The sequence below is a fragment of the Ceratotherium simum genome, chromosome 8 (genome assembly GCF_057802395.1).
Source record: "Ceratotherium simum simum isolate JZ-2026a chromosome 8, ASM5780239v1, whole genome shotgun sequence".
NCBI classification, from domain to species: domain Eukaryota; kingdom Metazoa; phylum Chordata; class Mammalia; order Perissodactyla; family Rhinocerotidae; genus Ceratotherium; species Ceratotherium simum.
In genome coordinates this window covers 57,525,940-57,545,812 of record NC_141907.1, presented here as the reverse complement: position 1 = coordinate 57,545,812, position 19,873 = coordinate 57,525,940, and the positions used below count along the sequence as shown (strand labels likewise).

The window sequence follows — 19,873 nt, the reverse complement described above, 5'->3', positions numbered from 1 at the left end:
ATCCAAAAAACTGACAATACCAAATGCTAATGAGGATGCAGAGCAACATTCATTGCTGGTAGGAATGTAAAATGCAAAGCGGTACACCCACTTTGGAAGACTGTTTGGCAGTTTGTTACAAAGCTAAATGCAATCTTTCCATACAATCCAGCAATCCCACTTCTAAGTATTTATCCAACTGATTTGAAAACCTATGTCCACACAAACCCTGACTGTGAATGTTTATAGCAACTTTAATCATAATTGCCAAAATTGGAAGCAACCAGGGCTGGCCCAGTGGCATAGTGGTTAAGTTCATGAGCTCCGCTTCAGCGGCCCGGGGTTTGCAGGTTCAGATCCCAGGCGTGGACCTACACACCACTTATCGAGCCATGCTGTGGCAGGTGTCCCACATATAAAGTAGAGGAAGATAGGCACGGATGCTAGCCCAGGGCCAATCTTCCTCAGCAAAAAGAGGAGGATTGGCAACTAAAATGGAATATCATATTCAGTGATAGAAAGAAATGAGCTATTGAGCCACCCCCCCCCCCAAAAAAAGTGAAGAAGCCTTAATTGAATATTACTAAGTGAAAGAAGCCAGTCTGAAAAGGCTACACACTGTATGATTCCAAATACAGGACATTCTGGAAAAATTATAGAGACATTAATATGTTCAGTGCTTGCCAATGATTGAGGGGGAGGGGAAGAGAGATGACTAGGTATATTCCCAAGAAGACTAAAAAATATGTCCACACAAAAACTTGTACGTTAATACTCATAGCACCATTATTCATAAGAGCCAAAATGTGGAAACAACCCAAAAGTCCATCAAGTGATGCACAGATAAATAAAATGTGGTATATCCATACAATGGAATATTATTCAGCCATAACACAGAATGGAGTACTAATATGTGCTATAACATGGGTGAATCTTGACAATATTATGCTCAGTGAAAAGAACCCAGGCATAAAATATGTAGTATCACATATTGTATGATTCCAACTCATTTATATGAGATGTCCAGAATAGGCAAATCCATAGAGATAGAAAGTAGACTAGTGGTTGCCAGGGGCTGGAAAAGGAGAAGGGGAGAGTGACTACTAATGATGAGGTTTCTTTTGGGGGTGATGAAAATGTTCTGGAATTGGATAATTGTGATGATTGCACAACTCTGTGAATATATTAAAATCCACTAAATTGTACACTTTAAAGGATGAATTTTATGGTATGCAAGTTATAACTCAATTTTTAATTTTTTTTAAATCTCTACTATTAAAGAAATAGGTAGCCTCCCAATAATCTCCTCACCACCTCAATAAGTCAGTTTCGGGCCGGCCCTGTGGCTTAGTGGTTAAGTGCGCGTGCTCCGCTGCTGGCGGGCTGGGTTCGGATCCCGGGCGCGCACCAACGCACCGCTTCTCCGGCCATGCTGAGGCTGCATCCCACATACAGCAACTAGAAGGCTGTGTAACTATAACATACAACTATCTACTGGGGCTTTGGGGGAAAAGAATAAAAAATTGGGCCGGCCCTGTGGCTTGGTGGTTAAGTGCGCGCGCTGCGATGCTGGCGGCCCGGGTTTGGATCCCGGGTGCGCATCGAGGCACCACTTCTCCGTTCATCCTGAGGCCGAGTCCCACATGCAGCAACTAGAAGGATGTGCAGCTACGACACACAACTATCCACTGGGGCTTTGGGGGGAAAAAATAAAATAAATAAAATCTTTAAAAAAAAAAAAAAGAATAAAAAATTGAAAAAATAAAATAAAATAAGTCAGTTTCTTTCATCCATTTGTTCACTCTTGCATTCCTTTATCCAACTAGCATGTTCTGACCACATACTACGTTCTAGGTAGCACTGTTCTAAGCCCCGGAACAAAGCACTGAACAAGAGAGACAAGATCCCTACTTTCACGGTGGGGAGAGGAGGTAGAAGGAAAAATAAAACCAACAAAAAACTATTGGGTAGTGGTAAGTGCTATGATGAAAGTAACAGAATGAAGTGACAAATAATGTGATGTGACAAGGCACTATACTAGATTAGGCGGTTAGAGGCCTCCCCAAGGCCAGAAAGGCAAGAAGGAGGAGGCAGCCATGTGAAGATCTGGGGACGAGGGAAGAGCATTCCAGGCTTACAGGATAAACTAGTGCAAAGATAGGGGGCCGGCCCCGTGCCTGAGCGGTTAAGTGCGCACGCTCCGCTACTGGCAGGCCCGGGTTCGGATCCCAGGTGCACACCGACACACCGCTTCTCCAGCCATGCTGAGGCCGCATCCCACATACAGCAACTAGCAGGATGTGCAACTATGACGTACAACTATCTACTGGGGCTTTGGGGAGAAAAAGGGGAAAAAAAAGGAGGAGGACTGGCAATAGATATTAGCTCAGGGCCGGTATTCCTCACACACACACGAAAAAAAACTAGTACAAAGACAACTTTTTTTAGGAATGAGGTAAAAAGGTAACTATGACTACTAGGGCATCATGAATAATGGGAACAGTGGTATAAGAAGAAATCAGAAAGCCTGGTAGAACCACACTAGCTAAGATTGTAGAGGGCAAAGTATTGAATTTAGACTATCATTTTAAGTCTAAATGGGAAGCTACTGGAGATTTTTTTAAAAACCAGAAGTAGTAAGATGATTTGATTTAATGTTTTAAAAAAAGATCATTCCAATTGCCATGCAGAGAATGGACTGGGAGAGCAAAACTTGAAACAGAGAAGCCAGCTAGGAAACCTCTAACCACAAAGAAGAGAGAACAGTGGCTTGGACTAGTGGGGATGGAAAGATGAAGACAGATTCCAATATTTGCAGGGAGAACCAACAGGACTCACTACTGGATTTTATGATTTGTAGAGAATGGTGAAGAAGAGAGAATCAAGGGTGACTCCTACGTTTTTAGTCTCAAGTAGGTAGAAAATGGGCCATTTATTGAGATAGGTTTGGGGACATGAGTTTCGGACATATTAACTTGAGACACCTATCAGACATCTAAATGGATGTTAGGTAGGCAGTTGTATATATAAGTCTCAGGCTCAGAGGTAAGATCAGACTGGAGGTAACTAATAATCTTGGTATCCTCACTGGTTAGCACAGTGCCAAAAGATACACTAGTGTATTATTAAAATGAGAAGTCCTATAGTCCTAGAGTAAAGAAAATTATTTATGGTTAAGCCCAGGATTTCTCAAACTTCTTTAGTCATGGAAATTTTCTTCCACATTTTAACATCTTGCTCTTTAACACATATTACAGAACATGGCACTAGTACATTAAACTGCTAACTGGGTTGCCTCTCAATTGTTCATAACACTTCAATTTTATCAAGTGTAACTCAGTGACTTCACACAAGAACAGGCAGAGGGTCAGTCAATCCACTATTTGTTTACTACCCCATAAAATTTTATAATCTAATCCTTAGAAAATAATAAAGCACTTCACATACAAAGGCCAATTAGTTTCTCCATCTGTGAAGTTATCTGAAGCATTATCTCAGCTATAGATGAAGACATTAAAGTTTAATCACGCATCTCCGATCACCCTCTGAGCTTTTGAGTCATATATAGGCTGCAGTTTCCTTTACCCAGCACTAAATTCATTATTCCAGTCAGTAAATAGGTACTGAAATCACAGGAGATTGTGGGAAGTGCCCACAGTCAAATGTCTGGGTGATTACCAAGTAACAACAGTAACTCCATTTTCAGAATCCTATAAAATGTGCTGGACTGTTAAAAGCAGGAAACCAAAACTTGCATTTACAGAGCTCAGAATGAGAGCATCAACCTAGCAACGGAGTTGGCAGCAATTCCAAATATACCGTATTCCAACCAAGAAACATCTAGGGAGCTTAAATATCACTTCTTTTATAAAAATTTTCCTAACCTTCCATGAAACACTGTCCATTCTCTCTTGTGTCTCATTGTAGCTTAAAGCACCTGTAACACCTTATGTGTATATTTGTTATTTGTTCTCTTTTAGACAGCTCTTTAAAATGAGAGGCTGTGTCCTCTTCATTTTTGTAACTCCACTGCCTAATATGATGTCTGGCATATAGTAGAGGAAAGAGCAAAGGATTTGGAGTCAAGACCCAGTTTCAGATCCTGTCTTTGTAACTTACTAGCTGTGAAATCTTTACACAACTTTATACAACAATCTTTATACAATTATACAACTTCTCTAAGATAACAACTGAAAAATTAGAGATGATAGCACCAATTTTGCAGGGCCATTATGACAAATAAATGTGTGAATATATTTAAAGTACCTTAGTTTTGAGGTAGTTGTCACATAGCATATGCACAATATAGAAACTGACAGGTTAAAAATGCTCAATGAATGAATGACTATACATATATGCACATTTACATGTGTGTATATATATATATATATATAAATAGAACACCAATCCTCACTTTATCCTGTCTTAGTCCATTTGGGCTCCTATAACAAAATACCACTGACTGGGTGGCTAATAAACAACAGAAATTTATTTCTCACAGTTTTGGGGGCTGGAAGTCCAAGATCAGGATGCCAGCATTGTCAGGTACTGATGAAGGCCCTCTTCTGGGTTGCTGACTGCCCACTTCTCACTGCATCTCTTACGGTGGAGGGCGCTAGGGAGCTCTGTGGGGATTTTTCTTATAAGCGCACTAACCCCAATTATGAGGGAGTGCCCTCATGACCTAATCACCTACCAAAGGCCTCACCTCCTAATACCATCACATAGGGCATTAGGATTTCAACATGAATTTGGGGGGACACATTCAGACCATAGCAATCCTTCTGCCACACATCTACTAATCCATAAAGGGTCAGCTTAAAACATTACCTCCTCATGCTTATTTGTTTATTTTTTTCTCTCTCTCACTAGACTGTGAGTTACTGAAGAATATGGATCATGTCTTAGTCATCCTTGAATCTCCAGTACCTAACACACACCTGGGACATAACAGATACCTAACAAATGTTTACTATCTTAAATAATGATACTCAAAGGGGAGAAAAATCTTGTTCTTATTGCAAGGAGCAGTTGTTCCCAATATTACAGAAAAGGATTGATCCATCATCTTTCTTCAGTACAACAAATCTAAAAGACTAACTGCAGAAAGAGAAGTAACAGATGGATTGAGGATATTTCCTAACCCTAACACCAAAATTTCATTTTCAATCTTAGGCCCTTTACAGTCCTGTCCTACTTAAACCTTGGCTAAAAAATGGGCCAATCAAAGCAAGACATATCAGCAACTCTAAGCAAGCCTTCTCCTCCCACCGGGGAAGGGAAGAGGTAGCCTTTATGTTTTTAATAACTAAATAGGTTGTTGCAGTTTCCTCCATAGTTTAAAGTAATTTAACCATACTTCAAAAACTAATATGCACTTCCTTGTAGTAATAACATTACTTTTTTTTTTTTCAAAGTAAAAGAGCAGAATTTCCCCTGGCATTTAATCCAAAACCACAGCCCATTATAAGGGGTATAATAAAAGGTCAAGTCTGCAGCCTTGGCAGTATGGAACAATCTGTACATCAGATACAGATCTCTAATTAACATTAAACAAAGATTCGCCTGCAATTCCCATAGTCCATGATTTGCCTGCAAATATAAAGCAGTAAGACAACAGGCATTCACTGCATCACTGATATAGCAGTCTTGTGGTCTAAATGCTTTGAAATTAAATTCTTTTAATAAAGCCAGCTTGACTAGAAAAAAACACAAAGTTAAAATCAGACGGAACCTACTTCTCATCTCATACACTTTTAAATTTTTTCACCAGATGTCTAGTCACTCCTAGAGAACTAATTCAGGGGTCTTTTCCTCAGGAAGCTTCCCTGATATCCTAAGCTGGGTTAAGGACACCTTTTCTGTGTTCACACAGGACATTATCGTGCATCTCTATTTTACAATGTACCATGAGGTTCTCAAAGGCAAGGACTGTCTCTAAGTCATCACTGCATCTCCAGAACCTAGAGGAAGGACTAGGTCAGAACAGATCTTCAATAAATGTTTGTTGAGCTAAACAGTTAAAGGACTCCACGTCAAAAAACGTAAAGTAGAGGGCGGAGTCAAGATGGTGGCGTAGGCAGACTCTGAACTCACCTCCTCCCGTGGACACAGCCAATTTACAACTACTCGTGGAAAAATTGCCCCTGAGACAGAACTGAAAACTGGATAAGAGGAACTCCTGCAACAACGGACAGTCCTAACTGGGGAAGAAGAGGCAGAGACTCACTTCTGGAGAGGAAAAATGCCGCCTTCACAAGCCGCCAGCTTCACGGCCGCCGGGAGCAGCTCACAGGGATGCAGCCTCCCTGGAGGCGCGGGGCCCTGAGCCGGGGAGCGCCCCCGCTGTGGGCATTTTGTGGACCCAGCACAATCGAGACCAGTGGCATAATATCTGACTTTGCCTGCTACTAAAGCATTGGGGAGCACCCCCAGAAAACCCGGTTCACAAAGAAACTAAAACTGGCTCTTAAAGGGCCCGCGCACAAACTCACCCGTTCCAGAAAGCATCCTAAAATCACCAGAAAGAAAGGTACACAGTGCTTCGGTGACAAGAGACTCACCTAATAGGCCCTGAGTGCATCTCGGTGAGGGGTGAGACCTCTCCGGGGACTGGGACATTGGCGGCGGCCATTGTTGTGGCCTGCTGTGAGCGTGCTGACACAGACGCCATTGGAGTTCTCCCTGAGACCTGCTAGCCCAGGGTCTGCTCCACCCGCTAAAGCACCAATTTAATCCAGCTCAGCCAGGGCAGGCAGCCCACCCTAGAGACTGGCCCCACCCAACAACAAGCCCTCAGGCAACGTGTGGGCCTGCATAGATTGGTGACTGGATTCTCTGCAGCCTGGCAACTGAGCCGACTTGAGCGGGGCAGGGTGTGCACAAGGAGCGGGTGGAGAGTGTGGGGTGGTGGCGGAGTGTGTGGGGCTCCCGCCATGGAGAGACTGGGTCCGCTTGGGGAGGTCAGGGCGCTCACACGGGGCAGGACTGTGTTGACTGTGTGTGTGGACCTGTGGGCAACAGGGCTTGTCAGCTGCAGAAGACTTGTGCTTCTCAAAGACCCACATAGGAGGTTTGCCCCACCTTCCAAAGCCTGAAACAATTGGGTGCTCCTGTGCCTGAGGGCAGCCCCACCCAGCTGCAATCCTCAGAGAGCTGACAAGAGACCTAATAGGCTAGAGGTTTACAGCAATTGTAAGGCCCTGAGCCTAACAACCTGCCACACTGGGGGCCTACTCACTTAAAAGAAATACTGCAACACAAATGTGGTATTAGAACTTACAGCCAACTGTGCTGGGGCTCCCCACACCTGATAAAGAGACTGAAGGGCCCACAACAACTACAAGCAGCTGAGCATTACAACAGCTGGCCAGGAGCATAACTCAGCATCCCTGGGCACCTATAGGGAGAGCTAACAGGCCACAATAGAAGGACACACGTAGCCCACATAGGGGCCACCCCTGGAACATTGAGAACTGAGGGAAGCACACTGGAAGCCTCCTAAGGCATCACTTACATGAGGTCACCTATCCAAGAGCAGGAGACATAGCTGACCTACCTAATACATAGACACAAGCACAGGGAAAGAGGCAAAATGAGGAGGCAAAAGAATACATTCCAAGTAAGGGAACAGGACAAAACCCCAGAAAAGGAACTAAGTGAAACAGAAATGAGCAACCTACCCAACAGAGAGTTCAAACTAAGAGTGTTAAGGATGCTCACTGATCTGGGGAGAAGAATAGATGAACTCAGTGAGAATGTCAACAAAGAAATGGAAGATATAAAAAAGAACCAATCAGAAATGACGAATACAATACTGGAAATGAAAAATTCATTAGAGGGACTCAAAAGCAGAGTAGAGGATACAGAAGAACGGATCTGTGAGCTGGAAGAAAGACTAGAAGAAATTACCCAAGGTGAACAGGTAAAAGAGAAAAGAATTCAAAAGAGTGAGGACAGTCTAAGGGACCTCTGGGACAACATCAAGCACACTAACATCTGTGTTATAGGTGTCCCGGAAGGAGAAGAGCGAGACAAGGGGGCAGAGAATCTATTTCAAGAAATAATAGATGAAAACTTCCCTAACCTAAGGAAGGAAACAGACATCCAGGTACAGGAGGCACAGAGAGCCCCAAACAAGATAAACCCAAAGAGGCCCACACCAAGACACATCATAATCAAAATGTCCAGAATTAAAGATAAAGAGAGAATCCTAAAAGCCGCAAGAGAATGTCAAGTTACATACAAAGGAAACCCCATAAGGCTATCAGCTGACTTCTCAGCAGAAACCTTACAGGCTAGAAGAGAATGGCACGATATATTTAAAGTGCTAAAAGGAAAAAACTTACAGCCAAGAATACTCTACCCAGCAAGGTTATCGTTCAAAATGGAAGGAGAGATCAAAATTTTCTCAGATAAGCAAAAATTAAAGGAGTTTGTCACCAAGAAACCAGTGTTACAAGAAATGTTAAAGGGACTGATTTAAGAGGAAAAGAGAAGACCACAAATAGGAAAAATTATCTATTTCCACAATTAGAACGTAATGGATACAAATGCACAAAAAAGAGGTTAGATATGATATCAAAAACATAAAAGGAGGGAGGAGGGGAGTTAAAGAGCACAGCTTTCAGACAGAGGTCAAACTAAAGTGACCATCAATTCTGTATAGAAGAAGTAAGGAACAGAGAAGGACTACTAAAACACTGAGGAAAAAAAAAAAAAAGTTAAAAAATGGCAGTAAGTACATACTTATCAATAGCTACTTTAAATGTCAATGGACTAAATGCTCCAATTAAAAGGCATAGGGTGGCAGAATGGATAAAAAAACAAGACCCATATATATGCTGCATACAAGAGACACGCTTCAGACCTAAAGACACTCACAAACTGAAAGTGAAGGGATGGAAAAAGATACTCCACGCAAATGGCAATGAAAAGAAAGCTGGGGTAGCAGTACTCATATCAGACAAAATAGACTTTCAAACAAAAACTGTAAAAAGAGACAAAGAAGGGCATTACATAATGATCAAGGGAACAATCCAACAAGAGGATATAACACTTGTAAATATCTACGCACCCAATGTAGGTGCACCTAAATATATAAAGCAATTATTAACAGACATAAAAACAGAAATAGACAGTAACACAATAATAGTAGGGACTTTAACACTCCACTTACACCAACGGATAGATCATCCAAACAGAAGATCAATAAGGAAACATTGGCCTTAAACGACACACTAGAACAGATGGACCTAGTAGATATATACAGAGCATTCCATCCAAAAACCGAAGAATACACGTTCTTTTCAAATGCACATGGAACATTCTCCAGGATTGATCACATATTAGGCCACAAAACAAGTCTCCATAAATTTAAGAAGATTGAAATAATACCAAGCATCTTTTTCTGACCACAACGGTATGAAACTAGAAATCAACTATAGGAAGAAAATCAGAAAAGCCACAAATACATGGAGATTAAACAAAATGCTACTGAACAACGACTGGGTTAACGAAGAAATCAAAGAAGAAATCAAAAATACCTGGAGACAAATGAAAATGAAAATACGACATGCCAGAATTTATGGGATACAGCAAAAGCGGTTCTAAGAGGGAAGTTTATAGCGATACAGGCATATCTCAACAAACAAGAAAAATCTCAAATAAACAATCTAACAATGCACCTAAAGGAACTGGAAAAAGAAGAACAAACAAAGCCCAAAATCAGAAGAACAAAAGAAATAAGAAAAATCAGAGCAGAAATTAATGAAATAGAGACCAAAAAAACAATAGAAAAATTAATAAAACCAAGAGCTGGTTCTTTGAAAAGATCAACAAAATTGACAAACCTTTACCTAGACTCACCAAGAAAAAAAGAGAGAAGGCACAAATAAGTAAAATCAGAAATGAAAGGGGGGAGGTTACAACAGACACCTCAGAAATACAAAACATTATAAGAGAATACTACGAAAAGCTATATGCCAACCAATTCGACAATCTGGAAGAAATGGATAAATTCTTAGAATCATACAACCTTCCAAAACTGGATCAAGAAGAAGCAGAGAATTTGAATAGACCAATCACCAGTAAGGAGATCGAAACAGTAATCAAAAACCTCCCCAAAAATAAAAGTCCAGGACCAGACGGCTTCCCTGGTGAATTCTACCAAACATTCAAAGAAGACTTAATACCTATCCTTCTCAAACTCTTCCAAAAAATTGAAGAGGGGGGGAAGCTCCCTAACTCATTCTATGAAGCTGACATTACCTTGATACCAAAACCAGACAAGGACAACACAAAAAAAAGAAAATTACAGGCCAATATCACTGATGAACATCGATGCGAAAATCCTCAACAAAATACTAGCAAATCGCATACAACAATATGTTAAAAAGATTATACACCATGATCAAGTGGGATTTATTCCAGGGATGCAGGGATGGTTTAACATTCACAAATCAATCAACGTAATACACCACATTAATAAAATGAAGAACAAAAATCACATGATCATCTCAATAGATGCAGAGAAAGCATTTGACAAGATCCAGCATCCATTTATGATAAAAACTCTGAATAAAATGGGTATAGAAGGAAAGTACCTCAACATAATAAAGACCATATATGAGAAACCCACAGCTAATATCATCCTCAATGGTGAAAAACTGAAAGCTATCCCTCTAAGAACAGGAACCAGACAAGGATGCCCACTGTCACCACTCCTATTTAACATAGTATTGGAAGTCCTAGCCAGAGCAATCAGGCAAGAGAAAGAAATAAAAGGGATCCAAATTGGAAAGGAAGAAGTGAAACTGTCACTATTTGCAGATGACATGATTTTATATATAGAAAACCCTAAAGAATCCACCAGAAAACTTTTAGAAGTAATAAACGAATATGGGAAAGTTGCAGGATACAAAATCAACATACAAAAATCAGTTGCATTTCTGTACACTAACAACGAAGTAGCAGAAAGAGAAATTAAGAATACCATCCCATTTACAACTGCAACAAAAAGAATAAAATACCTAGGAATAAACTTAACCAAAGAGGTGAAAGATCTGTACACCGAAAACTATAAAACATTCCTGAAAGAAACTGAAGAAGACACAAAGAAATGGAAAGATATTCCGTGCTCTTGGATTGGAAGAATTAACATAGTTAAGATGTCCATACTTCTTAAAGCCATCTATAGATTCAATGCAATCCCTATCAAAGTTCCAACAACATTTTTCACAGAAATAGAACAAAGAATCCTAAAATTTATATGGAACAACAAAAGACCCCGAATAGCTAAAGGAATCCTGAGAAAAAAGAACAAAGCTGGAGGTATCACACTCCCTGATTTCAAAATATACTACAAAGCTATAGTAACCAAAACAGCATGGTACTGGCACAAAAACAGACACACAGATCAATGGAATAGAATCGAAAGCCCAGAAATAAACCCACACATCTATGGACAGCTAATCTTTGACAAAGGAGCCAAGAACATACAATGGGGAAAAGAAAGTCTCTTCAACAAATGGTGTTGGGAAAACTGGATAGCCATATGCAAAAATGAAAGTAGATCCTTACCTTACACCATACACAAAAATTAACTCCAAATGGATTAAAGACTTGAATGTAAGACCTGAAACTGTGAAACTTCTAGAAGAAAACATAGGCAGTACACTCTTCGACATCGGTCTTAGCAACATCTTTTCAAACACCACATCTGACCGGGCAAGAGAAACAATAGAAAAAATAAACAAATGGGACTACATCAAACTAAAAAGCTTCTGCACAGCAAAGGAAACCATCAACAAAACGAAAAGACAACCTAACAATTGGGAGAAGATATTTGCAAACCATACTTCTGATAAGGGCTTAATCTCCAAAATATATAAAGAACTCATGCATCTCAACAACAAAAAAACTACCAATCCAATTAAAAAATGGGCAAAAGACCTGAACAGACATTTCTCCAAAGAAGATATACAGATGGCCAACAGACACATGAAAAGATGTTCAAAATCACTAACTATTAGGGAAATGCAAATCAAAACTACAATGAGATATCACCTCACGCCCGTCAGAATGGCTATAATTAACAAGACAGGAAACAACATGTGTTGGAGAGGATGTGGAGAGAAGGGAACTCTCATACACTGCTGGTGGGAGTGCAAACTGGTGCAGCCGCTATAGAAAACAGTATGGAGATTCCTCAAAAAATCAATGATAGAACTACCATATGATCCAGCTATTCCACTGTTGGGTGTTTATCCAAAGAACTTGAAAACACCAATTTGCAAAGGTACATGCACCCCTGTGTTCATTGCAGCCTTATTCACGATAGCCAAGACTTGGAAGCAACCTAAGTGCCCATCAAGGGACGAATGGATAAAGAAGCTGTGGTATATATACACAATGGAATACTACTCAGCCATAAGAAACGACGAAATCCAGCCATTTGTGACAACATGGGTGGACATTGAGGGTATAATGCAAAGTGAAATAAGTCAGAGGGAGAAGGTCAAATACCGTATGATTTCCTTCATTAAGTAGTAGATAATAACAACAATAAACAAACATAGGGACAGAGATTGGATTGGTGGTTACCAGAGGGGAAGGGGGGAGGGAGGAGGGTGAAAGGGATAATTCGGTACATGTGTGTGGTGATGGGTTGTAGTTGGTATTTTGGTGGTGGACATGATGTAGTCCATGCAGAAATAGAAGTACAGTGATGTACACCTGAAATTTTTACAATGTTATAAACCAATGTTACTGCAATAAATAAAAACAAACAAACAAACAAACAAAAAAGGTAAAGTAAAGCAAATATTTTGACAACATTTACTACATTTGTATTCTCAACTTACACAAATAGGCCCAGACATAATAGATACAAGTAGCATAGTACATACTACACATGCATAGTAGTATACATATTATGTTTTAAACACTTCCTAGTACAATTGAACAAATGGAATCCAAGCACAAAATTACAGCACAAGACTGCAGAACTGGATTTAGCATGACACTAAGAGTTTAAACTTCAGAGATCGTCAATAGCAGAGTCCCTTCCAAGGCTGTGGAAAGGATTCCTAACAATGTGTTCCCATGGTCACGTTTTCACAAAAACAGCAAAAGTAAGCTAACTGCAACTGGTTAAGACTGCTGTCTCTGACTCCCCCTCCCTCACACTTCCTCCTTGGTTAATGTGGTATTCTGGGCAGCTGGCTAAAGGGAAGTTGAATTGAGGATATATTTAGTTTAGGTTTCACAGGATATATGTAGTTCACAATCACTTCCGTGTATGATTAGATTATTGCTAGTCTAGGTACAGAAATGACTTCCAGAAGTATTCTACCACCCAAGCACTGCCTTCTCTGGTATCATTTACACTAACGTGCAGGACCAGAGTCATCTAGATAGGAGCTCCATAGGCTACTGGCACAGATATAAGAACACTGTACTTCATATGTGGAAGAAACCTAGTAGAGATTTCCCTAAATTTGACAACAATCTTAAAATATTACATGCTATTAACAATAAAATGAGTTGTGAATCTGAAACTTTTCTAAGCTATCAATAACAGTAAACACATTTTGATCAGCCATGCCAGAGAAAAAAGAAAATAATCTTTCTATTCTCTCTAGAGAAAACAGTAACTCTATTTTCAAGTTTTTGACATAAGAAGTGGTCAAAAGTATGCAGCCAAAAAAAGTAAGTAAAAAAGTATTAAGGGATATCAGGCAGTTAACTAATAAAAATGTTATTTTTCTACATTTTGTGATGTTCGTTGACTTTGCTTTATTACATTTGTAATTTGTTGTGATTTTTTCTCATTCTAAATATTTAGTCATGTGTCACATAACATTTTAGTCAACAACAGATCACATATGTGACGGTGGTCCCATACGATTAGTACCATATAACCTAGGTGTGTAGTAGGCTACACCAGCTCGGTTTGTGTAAGTACACTCCATGATGTTCATATGACGAAATCACCTCACAAACATTTCGCAAAACATGTTCCTGTTAAGTGACACATGACTGTACTTTGCTACCTAATTTTGTATTTATAATTTTTTATTCATTTTCTCAAGGAGAGCCTCCCAAATCTGGATTAGTCTCTACTCACTTGAAGACTCACTCAAGTTACTGACAGACAGAAAATTAGAAGTTATAGCCCGATATAACTGATTCTCTCAATAATCCACATATAAACCTACTGAGGTACCTTCTCAGAGAAACTGTTCTTAACCATCCCCTAAAGAATTAACCATGCCTTCCTCCAGGCACCGCTGTACTCTGTACAGTCCTCTATTACTGTATTTACCAAACTATGACAAGCGTGTGTTAACCCATCTGTCTCCCTTATTACCATGTGCAATTTAGGAGCCGGTCCTATATGTCTTATTCATGTGGGTATTTTTTCAGAAGCTACTTTGTAATGCAATAAATGATTGATAATTGTTGATCTTTTTAAAAGTTGATATTCCTTGAACTACTATCTTTAGGAAAGTTTATTAAAGCTCTTTCACTCACTATCTTTTATCCGACGTTAATTCATCACTGTGGGTAAGTGAGGAACAGGATTAACTGTAAGAACTGACATGAGCTAATTTCTTTAAGGACCTAGGAGTTGAGGTACTAAGTGTCATCCCATTGCTTTGCTCACCTAAAGGATCATCATAGTTAAAAGAGCTGTGTTGTCCAATGGGGAAAAATTAGCAGCAAGTGCGAACAGAAGGCAATAGTAGACTTACTTGTTCCTCCTCCATAAAAACTGAGCTACTCATTTAGCTAATGGAATCTCTAGAACCATGTGAAGTGAAGTGGAAGTGTGTCCTTATATCAAAGACCCACAAAGAATGGCCTTTGGTTTTACTTTAAAAAGTTAAAGGACCTTCTGGGATGATGAAAATGTTCTGGGTCTTGAAAGAGATATGGGTTACACAAGAATATATATGTCTAAACTAATCGAACTATATACTTAAGATCTGAGCATTTCACTTTTTGTAAATCATACTTCAATAAAAATAAACTTAAAGCAATGAACTTGAGCCTACTAAGTAAGACATATCTCTGAGCTACATAATATGGAAATACCTTCCATGATGTTCTTAAACATTTATACAATAATTTTTTCTTTACTCACCTTTTGGCCTCCAGTTCTTAATCTATTTCGAGCCTCTGATTATCTGAAAGACATTATGAACCTTCTCTCTAGAGACATAAGAGACACAATATCTTGCATACAGGAATTCAGGGAGGTGCTAAAACCTGTTAGTAACCCAGATAAAGAACTCCTGCCCTAGTCTGTCTCCTTTCTCTTAGGTGATCACAAGAACATTTATTTTCTCCTGAAATATTCTATAAGCTCCACATTTATTTTCTAATGCTACAGATGTATTCTTTTGGATAAAACTACACAGACACTCAAGATGAATAACTACAGGTCTTTTAGTCAATGAAAAAAATCTACAGTTTATATGCTATTGTTTATTCTTTTTCTATTAAACAGTGACTCTAGCAGAAAGCTTTGATCATATTTATAGAATAATTTACATTCAAGTTCAAAACTATGGCATTAAAAAAAGTCAATGCATTAAATTTATATTCTTAAAATAAAGAAGCCCATGTTGATGCCTATAAAACCTGACAAAGTGTCCTGAGAAATGGAAAAAAGCTTTTCGTTTTATTTACTGAAATTGGAAGAAGATTTTGAAAACAATGAATACAAAAGTTATGTCATTTTCTCCTATAAATCTAATTTCAATGCAGCTGATTGGTTTTTGGTGTTTGTTTTTTTAAACAAAACAGAGATCATTCCTGATTTGGAGAAAACTTTTAACCAATAAATAATTAAGGTCAAAGAAATCAGAGATTTAAATGAGATTTGCTAAAGCGTACTTCAGAAGCATAACCTGAATAATCTGGAATATCAGTGAAGACTAATAATAAATAATAAATAAATAAAAGTTCTTTGCAGCTCAAATTTGGATTAATCTTCTTTCTTGTAAAAATGATAGTAATTGAACTCATTTACTTGGAAAAAGAACTTCTGGACTCACTACCTACTAATACATCACAGTAACAACGACAACTCAAAAAACATAAAGTAGTTTAACACCGTGACATAATTTCCTTGCGCTTAGAGACACCACACCACTGTAAATGCTTAACAGAACATGGCAATAAAAGGGTTAGTACTTATAAGACTATTTTGAAGAGAGATAGTTGAAGATGGTGGGCTGAAAATACACATTAGCTTCTACACTCAAACTGATGATAAAGTGAAATTTTTAAAAATCATAATCCCATAACAACAAAGAAAATGAAAGAGGAAACAACAAAATTTTGGAAATTAGAAAGCAGATGAATAAGTAACTGAACTAACATACCTAAGGAAATCTAATCCTAAACTTAAAAGCAACCCAATTTACACCACAGATCCCACAAAAGGTTCAGGAATTAGTAGAAGTAGGATACTCTGGAAATGGGAGTGAAGATGGAACAAGACTTTCACGGTCTGTTTAAGAAGGAGTTACACACCCAGACCCCCTCTGCAATCTACACAGTGGGCTTCTGTACTACCCTCATCCTTAGAAAAGACTAGAAGCTGAAGGTTTATTCTATGAAGAGGGCAAAACAGAGAGGCTGTCTGACTTGGGGGATACAGGCACAGTTGCAGGTAGATGTACCATACTTAACACTGGGAGATTTGATGAGTTTGAAAAATTAATGTTGAGACTCCTAGCCTTTTCCCCTAGCAGGATCCCAAAAACCCTGCAGCCAGGATAATAATCTCCAAGCAAAGACCAGATGAGATTTTTTTGGCAAATCTGACCATACCATATATAAAGATCTAGAAAGATATTTATACCAGGAGTTCTTCAAGGAAACAGCCTAGCCATGTCACCCTTCAGCAAAGCCCACAGTTGACATGCCCTCCACATACATGCACACAGAGATTCCAAATGGCTTTTTAGTAGCCCTAGTCGTAAATAAAAGCAGAAAGCAAAAGCATTCCCAGGCACTTGAGAGAAGCCTCTAACATGAAAGAAGACACCAAAATACATAGAAAAAACCAACTTGGAGCATAAACAATGCAGAAGAATAAAAATGCCTTCCACACCATCAAAAAACACTATTAATATCCTCAGTGACAGGAAAAAAATATTGCTTCATGAAATAAGAACAGAACACTACAAAAAAAGAGAAACTAAACAGGAGTCCTGAAATTTTTAAAAAATGGTAGCAGAAATGACAAGTATAAATAAAAACAATAGAAAATAAAAATGAAGTAATCTTTCAGAACACAAAGCAAAAAGAACAAAGAGATGGAAAAAAAGAAAAAGAAAATCAAGAACCAGTCCAGGAGGTCCAATATTCAAGTAATAGGAATTTCAGAAAGATAGAACAGAAAAACAAGGAAATATTTTATCAAGAAAATACTCTGTCAAGGAAATAAATCAGGAAATTTTCCCAGAATTGAAAATGTCTTTTTAGACTGAGAGATCACTGACTTAGTGAATGAAAACAGACCCACACCAAAAGATGCCATTATGAAATTTCAGAACAATATGTACAAAGAGAAGACAATAGTCCAGAGGGAAAAAGTTTCATACAAAGAATTAGGAATCAGAGAGACATGTGGACTTCTCAACAGTAACTGGAGCTTAGTCTCCACATAAATTAAAATTAAAATTCTGTGGGAAAATTATTTACAACCTAAAACTCTAGACTCAGACATACTTACAATCAAGTTTGAAGGCAGAATATATTTCTACATACGTAAGGCCTCAAAATATTTACATTCCACTTACTGTCTCTAGTGAGCTTTTAGAGAATCTGCCCCATCAAAATAAGGGAGTAAACCAAGAAAGGACTGGAGATCCAAGAAATAGGAAATCCAACCCAAGAGCCATGCAAGGGGAATCCTCAGAATGAGAGTGAAGGGCGATTCCAAAAATAACAGCTACGCAGCAAGACTAGATAAAATCTACCAATACAGATTGCAGCAGGTCAGAAAGCTCCAACAGACACTTATTCAAGAATAAAGTGAAAGAATCTGAATGTATTTAAAGGCTAATTGGGGGAGTGTTTGGGGATAAGAGAAGAATGAGTACATAGAAAATAAAACATTTCCAGAGACATCATAAAGCTGTTCAGGAAAGGAAAAATAAAATTAGAGTATATACTTGGCTCAACTGTCAACAGTGTTTATAATATTAACCATATCAAGAAGCTACCAGGATGGAAAGTATGTATATATGTGGTCTGGAGCGGGGGTGATAGCCTCTTCTTCCATAATAAGAATTCAATAGTTAATGCCTAGAAGTGAAAAAATCAGTAAGTAACAATATAAACAAGTTAAAGATAAGAAACTTAAAAATCAAAAGAATCAGGATAAAGAGTTCAAGTGGCTGTACCTAGAAGCAGGAAAAGAGGGGTTGTTTCTATGGCAAGCCTTATAGAACTATCTGACTCTAAATTAAATCATGTACATGTGTAACATCACCAAAAATAAACACTAAATTTAAAAAAGTTTGAAAGCTTATCAAAACACAGCATAAAGTAGATTTATAGAAATGTTACTAAACTCTGCTCTGTCTTTAAAATCTAAGCATACTGTGCAATATATTTATGACCCAGCATACTCACAGTACACCAGAGATATGTTAGCCAAAATCACCTATCTATATGGAGACTTCCCATCCTAGTGGTTTATTAGCAGGTGGCTGCCATTGCTATCATCCCTAGCTCTATTATCAAAATTGTTTCAAAAACATTCATTCACCTTAGAAACTCTGCCAGATTAAATTTGATACACCAATGGCCCCTGAGGAAACCAAAGCCATCAGTTAAATACATATCAAGCTGAAATTTGTAAAAGCAGCATTGCAGCACCGAGCAGTGGGAAAACACTGACTGCTGCCTGGAGTCCCATGGCCCTGGAATCACACCATGTCTCCAGTACTTAGTGAGAGGCCTTGACTTAGTTACTTAGCCTCTCTGGAGCCTTATTTGCCTCATCTATAAAATAAAGAAAGCATTATGCTGCAGAGTTGTTTCAACGATTAGAACCAGAAAGTAAAACACTAATGCAACACTTGGCACAAAGATCAATAAGAGCCATCTACTGTTATTATTTAATTCGGGCATTATCTACTTCATCTGGAATAGTAGAAACCTTGATTTCTACAATTGGGTATCCTGGGCTGGAATCCCTGATTTGCTTTGTACTAGTTATGTGACTTTAGGTAAGCTACTTAATCATTCTGATCGCAAAAAAGAGAAATCATATCACCTACTATGAAGGATGGTTCTGAAAATTAAGTGATATGTATAAAAATATACAGCACCAGCTGGTACACAGCCAGTGCTCAATAATTGATACTGGTTAAATATATCTGTACCATCTCTTTATCCTCTGTACCAAAGGACCGTCCACAGACATAAACCGAGTTATACCCACATATTGTACATTTTTAATAAGCAACTGTAAAAAGAGTGGAAAATCATGTAATGTCAAAAATATAACTGAAATAATAAGACACTTGGAATTCTTGGTATAACTAAGATTAGTCTCATTAAAATTTGTTTATACAATTGAAAAGTGTGGCCTTGGAAAATCACAAGATGCCAGTCTCAACTGATTCATCTAAAAATACGACGTTGGGCTAGAATCTTTTCCAACCCTAAAAAAAAAAATCACTAAATGTAAATATTTATCCAGAGATTTGATCTCATTCTTACCAATTTCACAGTCACCATAAATTTTCTCAAACACTATTAGGAAGAAAGACTGCACATTGTCAAATATAAAACTGTTCTTTTACAAACAAGAAAAAGAGGCACAAAAGTACAATAATTTTGCCCAACTTAACGTAAGTTCTGT

The 19,873-nt window shown here is 38.5% G+C and overlaps 1 protein-coding gene across 3 annotated transcripts in view; it reads right to left on the bottom strand.

Annotated features, from left to right (window-relative positions):
- The window catches only part of MOB1B (MOB kinase activator 1B), a 57,559-nt gene that overhangs the window by 24,459 nt on the left and 13,227 nt on the right, over positions 1-19,873 (bottom strand). Inside the window, exon 1 of one of the 3 annotated variants that reach the window (XM_087434413.1) lies at positions 6,543-6,679. The exons of the other annotated variants lie outside the window; for them this stretch is intronic. Coding sequence (XP_087290539.1) covers positions 6,543-6,652 — 110 coding nt within the window. The 5' untranslated portion in view covers positions 6,653-6,679. Of the gene's footprint in view, positions 1-6,542; positions 6,680-19,873 lie in introns of those variants that run through there. 3 annotated transcript variants of the gene reach the window in all.